The sequence below is a fragment of the Stigmatopora nigra genome, unplaced genomic scaffold (assembly GCF_051989575.1).
Source record: "Stigmatopora nigra isolate UIUO_SnigA unplaced genomic scaffold, RoL_Snig_1.1 HiC_scaffold_26, whole genome shotgun sequence".
Taxonomy (NCBI): Eukaryota; Metazoa; Chordata; class Actinopteri; order Syngnathiformes; family Syngnathidae; genus Stigmatopora; species Stigmatopora nigra.
This window is the reverse complement of record NW_027551605.1, coordinates 1592786-1612985: the sequence shown is the minus strand read 5'-3', so window position 1 is coordinate 1612985 and position 20200 is coordinate 1592786. Positions and strand designations below refer to the sequence as shown.

General features: G+C 37.7%; 1 protein-coding gene across 3 annotated transcripts; it reads right to left on the bottom strand.

Moving 5' to 3' along the window:
* Nucleotides 1-3614: 3614 nt before the first annotated feature.
* stxbp6l (syntaxin binding protein 6 (amisyn), like) lies at nt 3615-17281 on the bottom strand. Of its 3 annotated transcripts, none has more exons than XM_077711575.1 (8): nt 17140-17267; nt 16531-16574; nt 15723-15895; nt 12375-12505; nt 11984-12278; nt 9466-9564; nt 7868-7980; nt 3615-4080 (listed from the first exon to the last, which is right to left on the bottom strand). In XM_077711575.1, exons 3-8 carry the CDS (start codon nt 15874-15876, stop codon nt 4057-4059), a joined length of 816 nt encoding a protein of 271 aa, XP_077567701.1. In that variant the 5' UTR covers nt 15877-15895; nt 16531-16574; nt 17140-17267; the 3' UTR covers nt 3615-4056. The 3 variants fall into 3 exon arrangements, with proteins under 3 accessions (XP_077567701.1, XP_077567703.1, XP_077567700.1); XM_077711577.1 differs by having other exon boundaries at nt 16531-16550; nt 17140-17233; XM_077711574.1 differs by lacking the exon at nt 16531-16574 and having other exon boundaries at nt 17140-17281.
* Between the last annotated feature and the right edge of the window lie 2919 nt (nt 17282-20200).

The following is a 20200-nucleotide window of genomic DNA, read 5'->3' as shown; positions in this document are numbered from 1 at the left end:
AAGCTAGCAAGCCTGTTTCAGCCGGGTGTGTCCGCCACTTTCAGTGTGCTAACTATGAGAGCTACCAAGCTGTATTTAGAGCGAGCTGCTCAAGCAAATATATTCTTGTGTTGATTTAAAGCCATTTTCAAGACGGACTGTGCCAGAAATATGACAGGATGGGCTCAAATTTCATCATTAGCTTCGATGGCGATAGAAAAGAAAGAAGAATAAAAGGAGGATATATATTTTGTTTACAGTTAAAAAGGACTTTTGGTGAGTAAAATATGACTATATTCCAAAATAATATTTCAATTGTGGACCCGTTTTTGATACCTGAAAAGCTCCAGTGTTTGTATTTAATCAGTAAATGCTGGTAGGAAGTGGATTTTACCCCATTTTAGTGCAATATTTGCTGTTTCGCCATTGACGTCCATCGCAGTCTTTTCCTGGGGAAGTCACCCACCTGGTACGGTGGTAATGTCTGAAAAGCTCCAGTATTTGTATTTAATCATGAAATGCTTCTAGGAAGTGGATTTTACCCCATTTTAGTGCAACTTTTGCCGTTTCGCGTATGGACGTATCGACGTTCATTGCTGTCTTTTTTCCGGGGAAATGATACTCCGGGCCCGGTTCTGATATCTGAAAAGCTCAAGTGTTTATATTCAATCACTAAATGCTGCTAGGAAGTGAATTTTACCCCATTTTAGTGCAATTTTTGCCATTTCGCGTATGGACGTATATGGACGTATCAACGTTTATCGCTGTCTTTTTACCGGGGAAATGATAGTCCGGGCAATTTTGCCGTTTCGCCATTGACATCCATTGCTGTCTTTTCCCGGGGAAATCACCCCACTGGCACGGTTGTAATGTCAAAAAGCTCCAGTATTTTTATTTAATCAATAAATGCAGCTAGGAAGTGGATTTTACCCTATTTTTGTGCGTTAATTTATTGATTATTTTCATGTGTCGCAGCTGTAGCTGCAGTCGAGGTTTTATAGGCATAAAATAGTTTTTGAGGGTTGGATTGATTCGTTGAAGGCGCTACGAGAAAATGGCAAGAGAATTTAAAACAAAACATGAAATTGAATTAAAATCAAATGTCTTATAAGCAATAATCAAACACTTGGTTATTTGAAAATAGGGACCGTTATGAATAGTAGTAAGCAATAGCTTTTTCAACCTAGATTTGAGCATACATCACATAACTCAGAGCTGTCGACCCCATTTCAGGATTACCCTCGTCCCATTTCCGGAGTTTTTCCGGAGTGAACAAAAAAAAAAAACGTTGGACAATTTAAATCAAAATGTTACTATCATGTTTATACATTAATTGAAATAGTGTGCTTTTGCAAACTATTGAAAAAATAAATGTCGATCCTTTTGGAGATGGTTTCAACATGGGATATTTCGTCAAATGCGAACTAATAAACTTCTAATTGTTTCTTATTAGACGTTTCATCCAAATTGCCATCCATTTTGTGCTTAACCCAAGCAGGCAGATTGATAAGACTTACCAGTGCTGTGTACCCCGACTTTCTTTAGAAAAGCCACGGAAATAATAGGATTTATTTTAAAACGAAAGACTGCTGGTTTAGTCGGCCTTAAAAATACTTTCTTCCCTTATGAACAAAAATGTAAATGTTAAAGCGATAGAGGTTACCTATGTAATCGATTACGAAACAATTACCAAGCTGAAGTCGCACAAGGGGAATCATTCGTCAGAACTTGTAACTCGGATGATTCCCAAAGCACTCGTTACCGAATTCTTCCGGTTTACAATGCAGTTGAATCAAAATGGCGGAAGCCGTAGTCTTGGTGTGAATTTTGAGGCACAGTGTTCCCTCGCTTATCACGGTTAATAGGCGGTGAAGATGCGCCTGTAAACAGCCATGACGTCATCAATGCGATTCCTGAACTCTCACCATGTTATTGACCATTTCTTTGGCTTTTTTTGATGCAATTACGTACTAATTTGTATTGAATATTTTGTTTCCACCTCTTGTAAAATGATGTAATTTATAATTTTACCTTAATATCTTTAAATTTTTATTTATTTTTTCCCTGAAAAAATCTGCGAAACTCTGAGTTCGCGATAGCTGAAGCGCGAAGTAGCGGGGGAACACTGTATAAGCTTTCACCCAAAAGTCTATTAAATTGCACATGCATCTATGCACATTAAACAGAACAGAATGTCCAACAGAGAGACTGCAGGACTAAACGTGCACTGTTTTTGAATGAGTAAATTGCTGATCAATCAGAAGATTACATCTGTATGTATGTGTGGTGGAGATGTAGGTGGATGTGTCACCCAATGATGGATGACCAGGGGAATGTGGTGCATCCCTGAAGTCTTATACAAGCGGCCCAATCCCACATCCATCTGAGCGTGCCCCAGCTACCTCATCTATCAGGCAGAAGCCATTTTCTGTGCACTGGTGCATGATGCTTAATGTTATTCCATTTCTTTATTACAAATCTGGACTACCAGAATACGTACAACTAAGCAAATAGACAAAACATACCGCATATGTCCCATCTTTTTGCAATATAGTTCACTTGAAGCAATATCTAAAATAAATTACTTTAATCCTACATGGTGTCATCCTAAAATTAAAACAAAGTTACAGATTGACCAATATTTGTATACCAACTTGAATTGTATACTTCTTTGATGAAAAGTTAATGTGACACTGGTTGTACAGGGAGACTGAGCTGTAGTCAGGGAAGCCACACAGGGAGACAAAGACAAGGCCACCGTCATCATTAATCTTAGTCATTGAGCAGGGCTAGACCAATCTGCATGACCAGGCCAGTGACAAATGCCACTATTGGACTGGGGCGTCACATCTCCCCAGCTTCATTTCCCGTTAATGTCAAATCCATCACAGCTGGCCCTGTCCTGCCATGTCGGGGGAAATGAGACTGGTCGTGGGTAAGAATTAATTGGATGGACAAGACCAAGTTGATAGCATGGACGCATCGTCTGGCCAGTGTACTAACAACTGTAGATGTCTTCACAACGTTGAACTCAAATTCTGACCTTTACCATTGTCAGATTTGCTTTGCCTTTGATTTTTTTGTTTTGTTTCTGGTGCTAAACTTTATCTTATTGCTGGTTTTAAAATTCATTAAGAGAGCATCAAATTAGAAAATCCTTTTTACAACCATATGCATAAAGATGTGCCTTTAAAATGATTTAGTGCGGACGTATTAACATTAGTTTCTCAAATGACAAGATACTGCCCCCTAGCGGCAGAATAGTAGTAGTGTTTGCTGCTTATATATATATATATATATATATATATATATATATATATATATATATATATATATATATATATATATATATATATATATATATATATATATATATATATATATATATATATATATATATATATATATATATATATATATATATATATATATATATATATATATATATATATATATATATATATATATATATATATACACACACATACACACACACACACAACACACATACACACACACAAACACACACATACACACAAACACACACAAACACACATACACACACACATATACACACAAACACACATACATACACGAATACACATGCTTTTCAAAATCAATAATTGCAAACACAATTATTTGAACACATTTATTTTTTTAACTTTGTACACTCATATATAGTCAAATTGGACCAATGGTTTATGGTCACTGTGAAACCTACTATACACAAATACTAGACAAGACATATCACAGAGACACAAACACTACTCACCATGAATACACAATGTTTCACAGGTGTATTAGTGGGCAGGGGTGACACGTTACATACAGAATATAAATCTACAACGATATACAACAACAACAACAAGTTTATCTGATAGAGAAATAATAATAATAATAATAATGATAATAATTATATATATATGAGGATCATAGACCCCTTCAGTGAAAACAACACGTTTTTAAGGTGTAATTTTAATACATAAAGTTAAAATATAACGATATTAAATGTTTTAATTAGGTAATTAGGCACATATAATGTAGTCAGCATGTCATCCTTTAAGGGTCCATCTGAATCTATTTTGCATGTATCAAGCCAACCTGAAATAGAAGAATAAGAAAATTACATGTACAATAGAGCCCTGAAGAGTAACTGCCCCTTTTCATATTTTAATTTGTTTGCATTATTTCCCACATTTACATAAGGAATCGTCAAACAGGTGAGAGTTCCAGCAAGAGAAAATATACTATTCCAAACTATCTGGCCTACTAAGGTAGTAATCAATTGCTCCCAAAACTTAATAGCTGGTTTAAATCCATTAGCTTTAACAAATGAAATAAACAACTTGAATTGAAAACAAGTCTTTCACATCTTGGTGGATACCCTCTCTTCCTTTAAAGATTTTTAAAACTCAGAAACACTGGATGGTTTTTGAAAAATTACGTCTCCCTCCTATGAGTGGCTGGCCACCAACGCAGCACTCCCCGCAACCTTTGTGATGATACAAAATTTAAATGAATGAATGTTTGCATTGGCTACGGCATACAGTGGTCGTGTTGTGTTTTAAGATTACCGTATTTCCACGACTATAAGGCGCACTGAAAAGTCTTATATTTTCTCCAAAATAGACAGGGCGCCTGATAATCCAGTGCGCTTTGTATATGGACCTTATGAACAATATATTATGAACAAGAGAATAATATAAGAACATAAATAAAGTATGTGCAATTTTAACAACCCTTTTACACAGTTAAACATATATCTAAGTGTGTTTTACATACACTGTGCCCCTAGTGGATAATATAATAACTACAAATTTTAACGAAAATTATTATTTTTTTAACACAAAGCAGCTTTCTTTCCCGGGCCGTACCAAACCACCAGACAGGCCGGATCTGCCCCGCGGGTCTTATGGTTGACACCACTGGTTTAAGCCCTTCCAGTCAAATGCTGCAGGCCAGCCCTGCATCAACCAGCGTTTAACCCAGTGCTTCTCAAATAGTGGGGCGCGCCCCCCTGGGGGGGGCGTGGTGCTATACCTGGGGGGGGGCGCGTGTAACCCTGGGGAACAGGATGTTATTTGGCCGTACTAGTATAAAGTGTAATTGCGCATCTACTACAGTAGCTGGCAGTGGCGCTCTCATTTATTTTTTATTTCAGGCATTGATGCACTTAAAATCTTTTCTGTTGCAGACTTAAAATAAGATTTAATAAAGTTATTCTTTGTAAGTTTGACTATATTTCTTTCCTTTTTTTCCTTTTCTTTAATGTTAATAAGGATAAAATGTTGTACTTATAACAATTTTATAAAATGATTTTATTTATATTCACGGTGGGAAGTGGGTGGGGGGGGGGGGGGGGCGAATAGTTTTCTTCTTGCTAGGGGGGGCCTAACAGAAAATAATTGAGAAGCACTGGTTTAACCTGTGACAAAACTGGGTCTCTATCAGTCCCCAATTTTATTTAATTGGCTGTCACAGGTGAGGTTGATATTCTTCTAACAGAAACACAGTCTTTGAGTGTAGACTAAACAGGCGTGGAGGGTCAACAAGGGACAGACGGCTGAAAGCATGAGCATTTGAATTTTCACTCCCTGACTTGAAGACTATGCGATACTGGTACGCTGACAACGTTAATGACCAGCGTTGTAAACGTGATGAAGCCGTGGCTGAGATACCTTACGTCTCACCAAATACACCTAATATGGGCTTGTGGTCTTTAAAAATAGTAAAAGCAAAGCCATACAGGTATTGATGAAAACATTTTACAGCAAAAACTACAGCTAGCCCTTCCTTCTCGAGCTGTGAGTAGCCTTTTTTCAGCTGCTGTAAGTGTATGTGACACATATCCAATAGTTTTCTGTTTCATTCTCCATGCGGTGGGAAAGGACAGCTCCCACGCCATATGGTGAAGCATCACTGGATAAATGATGTCCTTGTCTGGGTCAAAATGCACGAGCAGCTGTGATGAGTATAATAATTCTTTCACCTGCTGAAATATTTTTTATTGCGTTTTTCTCCATTGCCATGGACTGCCTTTATGCAACAACTGATGAAGTGATATGAAGAAATGTGTTAACTTGCTGCGCTCTTGTGGGAGTTTTAAGCATTACACTCTGCAGATTCGAAAAATCCATACTGAGTTCAGTGCACACTGCAGTGAACACCCAAACATTGCTTAAAAAGGTCAAATCCGCCATCTATTCTTTTTGAAATTGACTGTTAGTTTCCTTACTTTTTCCTTAAGGGCTTACTTCTGCTTCTGTATACCTGTACATAATTGTATACACATGTTTGCAGTGCTATGCGTGTTACTGAAATGTTCCATTCTCATCTAAATCAATTTTCAAGAGACAATTTTTTTTATAGCGCAACAAATATCTTTTGATTCTAAAGTTTAATATGTGACGTAGTGTCACAAAAGTGTAGCGAATCGAAGGTGTCAAGCTGCTACCTACCGCTTGTCTCAAAAGTAAGCGCTCCAAGCAATACTGTACAGAAAAATGTCACATTTTATTGTAGATCATAAACATTAGACTGGTATTCGTTACTTTGTGAGCAAAGGTGGTGAATTAGAACAATTAAAAACATGTTTTGTCCATTGTGATATCATTTTTTTTTTTTCAGTGTGGGAACGGATTAATTTGTATTTTGTTATTTTGTATGGGACAAACTGATTTCAGATACCAGTAAATTGACATACGAGCTTGGTCCTGGCACGCATTAAGCTCATATCTCAAGGTATTAATGTGTGTGTATATGCGTACAGTCATACCTCTACTTACGAATGCCTCTCGATACAAAATCTTTAGGTTACGGTTTTTTTATATGCAAATGAGTGACTCGAGATATGAAAGAGATCCAAGTTACGAAATCTGCCAAAAAGTAAATGCATTTCTTTATCCGTTATTTTATTTTGAAAATAGTATCGTGGATGCATTGATTCTCACTTTAGAACATTGCTACCCTCTACTGGGCTCTCATTTCATCGCTCTCATTCTATAATATATGCTAACAATTAAAGCATTCAATTAAATTCAATTGGCTGTCTCACAACAACCACTATCCATGTTTCAAGATTCTCTCTTACATACTTGTTTTCATGGATGACCTGAATTGTTCTTCTCTAGTTTAAATGACTCTCTTTATTAGCGTAGACCAGACATGTCCAAAGTCCGGCCCGCGGACAAATTTTTACCGGCCCGTGGCCTCTATCATTAAATCAATAATACACGGCCCGCCAGCACTGTTGACCACAGTATAAAATACATGAGTTGAATAAATTCTTAAATCTCAGTTCATTATTTTTTTGTGATGGTCAAAATCACAGTTTGAATATGCAGTGATCATTGTTTTGTTTTCAGCACTGTTCCTACAGTGAGCATATAATAGTGAATAATATGTGATGTTTCACATGAACTTAGATATCCTTGATAGTTTTCTTAATTTTTTGTGGTTTGTGATTTCGGTAAAAACCTAAATGTAAAAAAAAAAGTAAAAGTATTCCATTTGTAATTAAAAAAAATCCCAAAAGGCTAATTATTTAATGTTAATGGATCAAAGAATGTCAGGCTAAATAGTCGGCCCGCACACATTTTCACCTTACCAAATCTGGCCCTCTTTGCAAAAAGTTTGGACACCCCTGGCGTAGACCGACCGTAATTGACTCGATTTAAGTATAGTTTCAACTTGGTGTATCGCTTAATTTCTGGCAATACAATTTGTAACACGATTAAAGTCACAATTTGATTTGATCCCAATAAATGCCAATCTGATATTTTAAGACAATTATTGAGACTTTTGTATATCACAATGGAAAGACCTCATCAAAATGTTCATGGATATACATTTTTATACATTTATTTCTGAAACCTCATGCAGCAATTACCTTATGTGCAATGTCAGCAAGCTGCTTGGTTGTGTGGACCAGCATAACAGTCTTGTCTTCAGCTTTAGTCTGTTTATCCCCACGTTCTTCCAAAAGCATTTTTAGCTGAGTGGCTACAAAAGAAATAATTATTTGTTCATTTTCTCGAGCACTTATACTCACAAGGGGTATGGGGTATGCTGGAACCCACCCCAGCTAACCAGCTGGCAAACACAAAATTGGTGGTCAGCCAATCGCAAGGCAAGCATTTTAGGAAAAAACATTATGTTGTGTGAATTAGATTTCTTAGAAGAACTTTTTATTTTCCAAACACTTTACAATTCATGGAGGGGTCAGATGTATGACATCATTTTGGAATAGCTGATGGGATAGCCCAGACATGGGCAAACTATGGCCCGCGGGCCACATCCGGCCCGCGAGGCCTTTTAATCCGGCCCGTCGACGTTGTCCAAATAATTACTAGTATTATTTTTTACCCAAGAAGGCGCCGTCACGCAGAAGCCAGTGGCAGTAGCTCTGTTCACTAATTTGTTTTTCGTGTTTTACAGCCACTCTATCTTTTTTAAATTACATTTTGATATTTCTTAATACACTCCTTTTTACTTTACTTTGTACTATATTTTTTTTACTTTAATGATGAGTGATGAGTATGTTAATACTTTAGTCCTTTTTTTCCTCTTATGTTTCATATGTACTGTTAACGTATGCACTTTTTTATATGTATCGTATCTAGTGCTGCCCCGCCCATCTGTCAAATTTTTAAAGTCAATGTGGCCCCCGGGCCGGAAAGTTTGCCCACCCCTGGGATAGCCTTTAATTTAATGCAACAATTGATATTTTAGGCACTGCTCCAGCCTGTCTACATTGTTAGATTTGTTTTTTTGTTATTTGTAGATATTGGGGTTTTTATAAGCAACGTTATAGTATACTTGCTTGAGATAGCTTTGACATCATTAAGGTGTTTGCTTATGAGCTAATTGTTGTGCCTCACGTTCTGCCGCTATATAATGGTGAAAAGTTGTAACTACAAAGTTTCCTTTTAATTTCTCTTTTAGTTAAAGTGAATCTCTACCCCATCACCAAATCAATATAAAAATGGAAAAAAAAAACTCACATGAAATTCTTTGGACTGGCAAAATTCAGCCAAAATTAAAATAAAAGACGAAAAAAAATAAAAAATCTGTTATTAACTTTTCAACAAAAGTCTGTAGTCTGCTGTAGTAAATTACTGATTACATTTTGAAGGTGGGTGTTGTTATTGTTGGGCTGACTTGCCTCTGTGACACCATACCCATTATTTATTTTGTGCTGTTGATGGTGCACCAAGCTCCCTTTTCATTTTCAGTACCGTGGTGGCCTCAATAAAAGGCAGCTATTGTTTTCAATTGTGTTGTTTCACCCTGTCCAAAATCAACAAAGGATTCAATCAACTACTCATGTGATCGCCCTACCACAGTACACAGTAGTGCCTTTTATCTGGAAAGAGGAGAATAAACGATAGACAAGACACAAAACAAAACAAAAAAAAACATCCAAAAAATTAATCTAGTCTAAAATAAAATGGAAAAACTGGTTGTTTTTGTGGTGGTACAAATTACCTCTATTATTTGGCCTCCTCTCGCTTGCACCCATCTTATTCTTCATATTCTTCAAGAGAGCTTTGCACCGATAGATGAACAAAGTCATGTTGGATGAATCTAACCAAAAAAAATGAAACACACACACACGTTTAATACTAGAAATTCAGTGACCATAACTATAAGGGCAAGCAATCATATTTGAATTGTTTCAATGACTGTCTATGGGCAATAGAGTATAATATTTTTTTTAAAATTAATTCCATGCATTTCCACTGTGATATTTATTTTAAGAATACAAGAGCATTTTACTAACGATTAAAAAAAATAAACGCCACCACTCTGATGATAGAATTTAGAAATAATTTCGGTTAACATCACCAGGTAACTAGTATCTTACCCCAGCAATGAAAAGCTCTCAAGGTAAAGAAAATGATGTCCTGTCCCAAACGATATGTTCACAGTGTATCAATGGACTAATTTGCAAATAAAAACTGAAAGTCACGATGTTAGATCATTTTATTAATCAATCAAAAGCCTTTATTGACATCATACACAGCTGCGTATAACGGAATTGGTGGTGCTACTCCACAAAGTGCGTTTTCCCAGTAAAAAAAAATAAAATAAAATAAAAAACATCAATAGGATTATGAAAGTATAAAAACTCACATCCCGGCTAGGTAAATTCTAAAATATTACACAGTCTAAGATATTGCACATTGTTATTGCACACCCCGAAGTTATTGCACAGAAGGGATTGTGTGTCGTGTTAACGCAAGTTCAGAGTCCTGATGGCTGCGGGGAAAAAAAACTGTCCTTGAATGTATTTGTCCGTGCTTCGTGAGACCTCTAGCGTCTGCCAGAGGGCAGCAGCTGGAACAGGTAGTGACCAGGGTGGTATTGGTCCCTGACAATGTTCCAGGCTCTGCTGAGGTAGCGAGGGCTGGCAATGTCTTCCAGTGAGGGCAGAGAGCAGCCGATGATATTCTGGGCAGTGTTGATCACTCTCTGCATGGCCTTTCTGTCTGCTGCCGTGCTTCCAGAGTACCAGACTGTAATGCAGTATGCCAGGATGCTCTCCACAGTGGCTCTATAGAAGGTTACCAGAAGCTTAGTGTCCAAGTCGTTCCTCCTGAGTACCCTCAGGAAATGGTCGTTTCTGGGTCTTCTTCATCACTACTGTGGTGTTGGTAGACCAGGAGAGCTTGAATGTGACGTGGACTCTCAGCAATTTGAAGGACTGGACCCTGTCTTCACATACTCCATTTATGAGGAGTGGGGCCAAATCTGTGCTGTGTTTGCGAAAGTCCAGGATTTTGTTTGTATTCGTGGTGTTGAGTGTGAGATTGTTCACCAAACACCACGAAGACAGTTTGTTGACCTCATCTCTGCAAATTGACCCCTCCCCTCCCACCGAGATGAGTCCGACCACAGTGGTGTCATTGGCAAATTTGATGATGGAGTTGGACTGGTGGGTCGGTGTATAGTACAGCAAGTACAGAAGAGGACTCAGTACACAGCCTGGGAGCCAGTGCTCAGTGTAATGGAGGAAGAGAGGTGGGGACCGAGTCTAACAGTTTGTGGACGGTTGGTTAAGAAGTTCATAATCCAGTAGCTGAAGGCCTTCCAAATAGCTGCTTGGGTTTTTGTTGTTCTTCTTGTTGTGAACACCAATTTGAAGTCCTACTTGTAACTTTTACTTATCTTTCCACCACGCCCACATTTTATTTTTATACACTTGCAAGGAGTCACATTCAATCATACATCTGCATTGTAAATAAATTCCATTATCGCCACCGTTTTTGAAATCAAGACCATAGTCTGACAAAGTCCTGCCATAACCAGGTTTTGTAGATATTAGTTTTTAATGTATGTAATCTGACTAATTGTTATAGCATTTTCTGTTGTACCATTTCATTCACAGCTTCAATAAAAAAGGTAATGCTAGATTGAAACATGTCTCATCTCATCTCATTTGCTTTATGCTCCACGCAGACCCGGGGAGAACTGGATTTGAACCCAGGACCTCAGAGCTGTGAGGCCGACTCGCCAACCACACACCCCAGTGCGTTGCCCTAAAAGAGGTTATGCTAAAAGAGGAAATATTTACTCTCTGTTATAGTTTTACACAATATTCATCTCTTATTACTTTAATATTTGTCAAAATACCACAAAGTGCAGCTGAGTTTCAAATAAGGAATGGACTTTTCACAAAATATTTCGGATGGAGAAGTCATATAGGCAAAAAAACATATTTAAACAAAAAAATATGGATATGTTTCTGTCCTGGACGAGAAAAAATATCATGCAAGAACTCCATGATCCTTTTTTTTTGTGAGGATACATTAAAATTCTTAAAGAAGAGACCAACGACGGTGGAAAAAATAAGGGAAGTTATAATGTTTGTATGGGTGTTTTTATCAGAAAAAAAAGAAAAGGTTGGCACTTTTATGAGGGTCATTCCGTCAGCTAAAATACAGTCAGGATGGAGGTTATACGAAATATTTGCACACAGATATGTTAAGAGAAGTTGTAATACCTCTTGTGAGTTTGACAGCGCAATTCACAAACTCTGGTGGTCTGGGTGTCATTATGTTTTTACATCGTGTCTCCGTCCTTCCCGATGAAGATCTTGGTGAAAAATGACTTGGATTGACTGCCCCAACCTTGAGTGAACTCTTGCGGTTCACCTTGTTCAGACTTCCTGTTCTCCTCCTCCAGTAGTTTTGGCAGGCACTATGTAGAATGTGGATAAGGATGCACTTTTCTGCTGCAGAGTTGGCCACCCACTGATCCACAGTATTTATAAAAACCAAGTCAAATTCGGGGCTGTCCTGGAAAGTAGACAACCTGTTAGCAAGCAATTACTCTTGGTGATCTTAAAAGTCATATTTTATAAAGTCTCCATGAAATCAAAATAAAATGCTGACCTTGCTGGGATTAATGCCATTGACCTGCTGTAGCTGCTCCACCACCCACTGTGACGTCCTTATAAAGGTCAAGGAGCCACTGAAATGCTTGACTTTTGAAATGAGAAGCTGCTCTGGCCTCGTGTTGGTCACTGAACAGATAGCATAAACAATCGTTTCATGTCGTCAATTAGTTACAATCTCATCCCATTTTCTGAACCGCTTTATTCTCATTAGGGTCATGGGGGAAGCTGGAGCCTATCCCAGCTAACTCCGGGCCACAGGCAAGGGACACCCTGAATTGGTGGCCAGCCGATCGCAGGGCACAAGGAAACGGACAACCATGCACACTCACACTCATACCTAAGGGCAATTTAGAGTGTCCAATCAGTCTACTATGCATGTTTTTGGAATGTGGGAGGACACTGGATTACCCGGAGGAACCCCACGCAGGCAGAACATACAAACTCCAAACAGGTGGACGTGACCTGGATTTGAACCTAAGACCCCAGAGCTGTGAGGCCGACTCACTAACCACTCGTGCCACCAGGCTGACTCACTAACCACTTGCGCCACCAGGCCGCCCACTAATTACAATAAATTAGGAAATTTAAAAACATACAGTGATACCTCGATTTACGAATGCTACAACTTATTCAGGATACAAAATATTTTTGATCCAAGATACAAAAACAAAATCCAAATTACGAAATGTCACATGCCACAAAACGTGAATACATTTTCTGTATCCATTACTTGATTTTGAAATTGTCGTGATTGAGTTGCTTTCCCATTGACTATCTTCTAACATAGCTTGCATCATAGCTAGCGATAGACCTTTCTATTAGCAGGGTGAGATGCTTGGCAGGTTGTAAACAAATTGGTGAATGTTTGATGGGCCATTGCAAGGGGAAAAGAGAAAAATAACTGAGGATAACACAAGTTTCAACATTACTTGGACGAAATCATGTACATTTGTACCCAATACGGAGGAATTGCTTGAATGTTTGCTTTGTAGCAAGAAGTGTGATAACAAAAAGATTAATGTACTCAGTTGGGAAAGAGAAAATGTGCAATCGTATTATTTCTGGAGAAATTAGAGGAGCGCAAACATAGATTTAGGAAGTGGATTGCACCTCTAAACTCCATGACTACTGCAAGTTTTGTTGCAACCCAGGAGATAATAAAATATGGAAAACCACTCGCAAATGGTGAAAGGGCAAATTATGCATATTCATTTTTTGGGTGGAATCGTCAAAATAAAACTAATATCAAAAATCTGATTTCTTTAATTTCAATAAGGCAAATAAGTATACCGTATTTAACCGAGTACAACGTACACCCATAATTTGTAACTAAAAATTGGTATACATTTTTTTTCATTATTTCTCATTTATTCGCAACACATGGTACAGAAACCTGGTAAAACAAACTACTACCAATATGAACACAATTCTCAAATGGAATTCACAACTTTAAATCCTTAAAGTTAAATATTCAAAATTTGTCAAAGTCTGATTCATCATCATCGGCTTCACCAAACAATTGATTCGATTCTTCTTTAGCAAGCGTAGCGCTCCCTGAGCAGACTTGTGTGAGGAGGTGCCCCACTAACGTTTCCCTGGAGCAACTTTATATATTTTATATATTTACCCCTTTTAGCCAATAAACTTGCCGAAGGCTATTTGGAGAGGACTGGCTTTTGTAAAAAAAGGTAAATTGTCGCCATCTAGCGACCAAAGGCAAGTTTTACGTCTTCCATTATAACAGTTATAACACATTTTCACCGACGGAGGGCAGATTTCACCGGGATTCGTGTATAACGCTTTGCTTCACTTTTATTTGTACAAAATTGTGCACGTTATACTCGGTTAAATATGATAATTTATTAAAATTGTAATAAAGTTAAACTTGAGGTGGCATCGTACAACAGAGCAGTCATGTGGCTCGTTGTTCTCTAAACCATCCACTGCAGGGAAAATAAACAATCACGAATGCTCATGATGAATTTGGAGCCAACTTATTCATTTGGATAGTAGGATTTTATTTCAGATTATTATACGTTTGCTTTACCATTAAACTTACTTTGCTATATTTACTTCTTACTAAACCAAGAGAATCCAAAACGTCTTGGACTGCTTGGAGTGGACACACAAAGAAGATCCAGAACACCTTGAGATGCAGCTGCATCCAGCAGAGACAATCCAAAAGACTTTCAGTACTACATCTGTTTTGACTTTTGACTATTTAACCCTAACCCTAACCCCGGCCCTCCCCCCTTATAGTTGAGACATACTACATAATAATCAGGGCCCTTGACCTTAAGAAAAAACAGAAAAGACATCTAAGGTCGGAACGCAATTGGGACGTTGCCGCCGTTCTCTTTGCAAGTGACAATTGTAGAAGACTGTCTTTTCCTATTATTTATGTGTGCATTTGGGAATGCCTTTTGGTGAACTCAATATTTATTGGTAATTCAGGGCTGAGCCGATTTCTAGGAAGACCATGGCCACTGCATTCAGGCCCCTTTTAACGGGCAGGATTTCTGTTCCGCACCTGGGTACTGGGAGTTGACGACTTATCCAAAAATGGTGAAATCTCTGGTGAGTTAAGCGATCATATGAATGTCCATTTGTAAAGATGGCGCCAAATGTGTAAGTTCATGCCAAGGCACTGCAACCGTCGCGTCAATTTGGAACTTCTGCTATTTGCTGTTATTCGAAGAGCAACAGGACCTGTGTTCTTTTTAGGACATTACACTGTCTCAGATATAGTATTTTATATATGGTTGACATTGAAGTATATTTTGGCTAAAAAAAACTCCAATGGTATTGGAGTAAGTTAAAAATAACAATATGCAAACAGATATTTGTAATTTAAAATCATCAAGAGATATATTGTAAATACTACCCAATATGCGTCTGTGTTTCTTTGTCTTGTCTTTCATGCTGTCGAACACCTTACCACTATTCATTGACGTACTAATACTGCAGTTTTCTTTAATTGTTAGAATAAAGATAATTCTTAATCAAATGTTAAACGTCCATGTCCCTGTGCATAGGGGGATCTATATTGATAGAGGAATTGGGTCTCCTTGAGACCTGATCTAAACCAATCAACCTGTTTTAAAAAGGGAAAATTAAAACAAGGCAAGAATTTGCATGAAGTCTACAAGTCCATAAAGTAGTCTCTCTTTAATGAGATAGTCTATTTACGCTGGCCAATTTTAAGAACGAGCACAGCATTTGTGTCTGGTTATTTTTAAACCCTACATTGCTATTTAGGAATGATTTGGATATTTTTCTGATCAATCCAGCCAAAACTGACGAATGCCAAACCTTAAATCAACTCGAATAATAATATTTGTACCTGAAACACAAATAAATGTTGAATAGTTTCCTTTGGATCTAGAAGAAAGGAATGACATCCTTTTCTTTATTCTTCTGCGTACTTCAACAGCCACCAGCAACCGTTCATTACAGGGGATGAAGACTTCTTTGTTGATGGTAGACTGAATAGTCATTGTTGAAGAAATACTCGCGCTAGTGGTGAAATGACAAATACATCTCAGTGAAAACGGAAATATAAATTAACATAAACTAAGTAACTGACAAAATTCTCCTTTTTTTTCATTTTTGGATGGATCCACTGCATTTAAATTATTAATGCCATGATTTGGTGTACTTAAAAAGAAATGAATGAGAGTCCAATAAAGAGATTGAGGAATGTGGGCAGATTTGTATTCTTTGTTAAGTTATCTGATGTGAGATCAGGTTTTTAAGGGGGTTAAAATATGTTGTACAATATGTGACAGCACAAAACACTTTACTAATCAGATTAATTTTGTGTTATTATGCCAGCCCGTGAAACAAAGACTTTCATTCAAAAGGAACTTGCAAGATAAAATGAAACATATTTTATTTCTTTATTTAACAAACAAACAAAAAAAAACTGCGCTGTATTTAATTCCAAACTTTGGATTTGGTGTGTTTCTAAAATTAAATTTTGCCTCTTCCGATTTCAGTATTTAAGGTGTCAAATAAAAAAAAATAACATTCAACTTTGTGAAACATGAAAAGGTGCCATTAAACATTGAATTTGGCTCAGTGACTTTTTAAATCCCGTTTTTAATTTAGAGGTTGATTTAGGGGTAATGTTCAAAGAAGGGTGGACCTACCTTTTTACAACAGTATCCCTCTGATGTTAGAGAAGAAATCAATGCTTGTGTGGAACAGTACAACAGTTACAAATTGAAAAAGTAAAAAGCATTTAGCTGAAAAAGCTCCATGAAGACGGTCTGAAAAATTTCACAGATGGCAATACTTTCCCAACGCTTCAGGGGATGTATAAATACTACTGTAAAAAGAGCTGTCCTAAGGGTTGGTAAAGCATTGCAGGGTGAGATCAAGTGGGGGCCACAAGGTTACCAAAAAGAATGCAATAGTTTGCATCTCTGTACAGTACATTGAATAACTTTGTCAGAAGAAACTTTTACACAAAACTTTCCAATGGAAATGCTAAATATGTTACTTATGCAAAATGGTCCATCGTCATTACAATACAAAACACTCCTCCATGAGTGTAGTCACTTAGTCAATTTAAGTTCCCACTGACATATGTCATAAGTGGTAAGGTTTTTGTTTTTAAATGACAAGTCGCCAAGAGAGCAGAACACAAATTAAGAAATTAATTATGATGTAAAAATAGTCAACAATACATAACAACAGACAGTCATGATGGCAAATAAGTAAAGAAACATCCAATGACATCAAATTTTCTGACATACCCTTTCTGGTGCTGTTCTTGAAGATTAAAGAAGAATAAATCTTTTTTCTTGTTAGTTAAAAGGGATGTTAGTCTCCTGTTAGATTCTCTACTCAATAGATGGAGCTCTCATGAATTTATACCCTTCTTGTACACTGAGAGGGGTTTCCTTTCTCTGAAGGCACACACAATTAGTCAAGGTTGCCAGATCAGAGAGAGCTTCCAGTCTAATCACACACATAAAACCAACCCAGATCATTTAAAAACAGCCCAAATTACAATACAAAATTGGTAGGTCTTTTCCTGAGATCAGAAATTATCCAAACGGTGAGTTTTCATGATGGAGATTGGCCTCCACTGGCGGTCAAGGATCAACAAGTGTTTGTGTAACGTGCCAAACTCACTACATTGCCAACACTGTCAAGGCCAATGTACAATCATTCAGATCTTTGACTGACAATTGTCAGATTTGCCTTGGTTTTGTATAGGTGGTCATTGTTAAACAGCTCAGTTTATTTTTCATTCATTTTCATTCGTTTTGAATACAAGAGGCATTGGATCATTGAAGGAATCTTCAGGAGGCGCCAGAAAGGCACCCTCACCAAGGGTCCTGTTTGTCAATCAGCTCAAAGAGCTCTTTCTGGATAAAAGCTACGGCCACTGCCTGCTGCCTACTCTTTTTGGTCTTTGGTGCTGAGTTAAAGGGTCTTTACCTGTACACTATTAAAATCTGCAAAGTTTGGGAGTCCAGAATAAATCAGCTGAAGTGCCAGACTGCTCTATTGTCTTTCTTCAACATTTATTGCTCAGTAAACACGAATACACAAACATACAAAGTATTTTTTCTCACTCTTACAGAATTTCCGAAGACTCTTAAAAAGGATGAAGATAACACTGTTTTTCTCACATATAAGCCACCCCACCCCGCATATAAGTTGCACCATTAAATTGGCCTTAAAATCATGGAATTTTACAATGTTTTGTGTTTAAGACACCTCCTGATTTACAATGTTCACCTCCATATTCATGGTTTTAATAGAGAGTACGTGTTACTATGAAGGGACAATCTAAAGACAATCATTGCACATTATTTGGGTCAATATAATAATTGAGTTGATATGCCTCTTTGTAAATACAAGATATTAAAATATTCAATTTGAAAAAAGGTCTATATTAATGAGAACCTGGTGCTTTTTAAGGACAGAAATTCAAATTTCTTTATCAGAGTTTAAGATGCTGTGGCTGCCAAATTGCCTTTAATGTCAAAAAATCTTCATTCTTTCGATGGTTCACATTACTGCAATAGTTTCGATTTCGAACAAAAAGTAAAACGGAAAAAAGATCAGAGCAGAATTTAGTTTTATTTCATAATAACAAATGTACAATCATGCAGCTAAACCTTCAAATTATTTCTGTGTTCCAAAAGGGTGTTGCTTGTACGTAGATAACTTCAAAAAGGAATTCACAGGAGCAGTACATCAAGGAAGTGTGTCTATCGCGGTCTACTTTTGACCAAGTCTGTGGGTGCAATAATATAATGAGATCCACATTACGCAGGTATCAGGGCTGATATTATATTGATCGACTGCAAGACCTTCGATCAGCCTTAACAATTATTGGGATGTGCTGACATTGTGAACACTATGAATACATCTATCAAGGCTACTCACGTCTGGCCAGTCAGAGCACATTTAACGAGAGTAAGACGGCAACGCCCTGAGCAAGCAGTGGCAGGCACAGGTGAGTTTTTATCACGTATTAGGCAAAATACATTTTTCTCCTTGAATTTCATTGATAGATGTCAAAATAAATGTAGTTTAGCGTTTTATCTGTTTATCTTGTATCTATTTTGAAATAAATGACCGTATCGGCCGCATTGTCTTGCGTTATGGCTTTCCGTTTTTGTCACCTTGCAGTTTCATGCATGTCAAGTCAAATTTATGCGCATATAAGCCGAAGCCTGGACTTAGTCAACCTTTTTTTGAGCGACAAATATGGCTTATATGCGAGAAAATATGGGGATTGTAATGTGCATTGAATAGCTGTGTTCATTTTTTTCTTTCTTGCCACATTATATCAGAGCTTCTGTGTTTTACTGGTCTGGAAAGTAACAATTATGGGGCAACAGGATCATCCCAATTCAAGTCACAGGTAGAAACTACTCTCCAGATACAGATGACACTGTAAAATGAACAAGGAAACTGCACATTTTTTTCCAAGAAGCTGTTTTGCTGCTCAAGAAGAGAAGGCAAGAGATCAGAGGACAGGGCTTTGGCCACAGTAGTATGGCCATTCTTTCAAAGGTCACGTTGAGGTTAGTGAATTAACTGGGTTGAATCTCTTTTGCAAGGGTAGTCAACTCCGGTACTCCAGAGCTGCTATCTGGTCTGTTTTCCATATCTCCGTCCACCAACACACCGGAATCAAATAAACAGGATCAGTATAAAAGCTTCTGGAAAGCTTGCTGATGAGTTGATCATTTGATTCAGGTGTGGTAGAGGAATGGGATAGGGAAAACATACCGGATAGCTGCTCTCGAGGACTGGAGTTGGCCACCCCTGCTCTATTGTAGTTAGGGTATATGCGTGGGTACATGTGTGCAATTGCATTTGTCAATGTCAATTCAGTTTCACTTCACTTGGTAACAATAACTTCATAGTCCTATGAAGACAATTAAATTATAAATTAATTCATTAGTTCATTTTCAGAGCCGCTTATCCTCACAAGGGTTGCGGGAGCCTATCCCAGCTAACAGCTAGGGGACACTGATTCGGTTGTCAACCAATTGCAGGGCCCGAGGAGACGGACAAGCATTCACCGTAACGCTCATATGCAGGGACAATTTCGAGTGTTCAACCAGCCTACCATGCATGATTTTAGGATGGGGGAGGAAACCAGAGTGCCTGAAAATCCATGTAAACTCAGGGGGAACATGCAATTCCACACAGTGAGGACCGACCTAGCATCGAATCCTCGACCCCAGAACTGTGAGGCTGACACGGTAACTACTTGCCTGCTGGGCTGTCACAATTAAATAGGAATTTCTGTATTGAAAGCAATTATGCATAAATAACACAAATAAA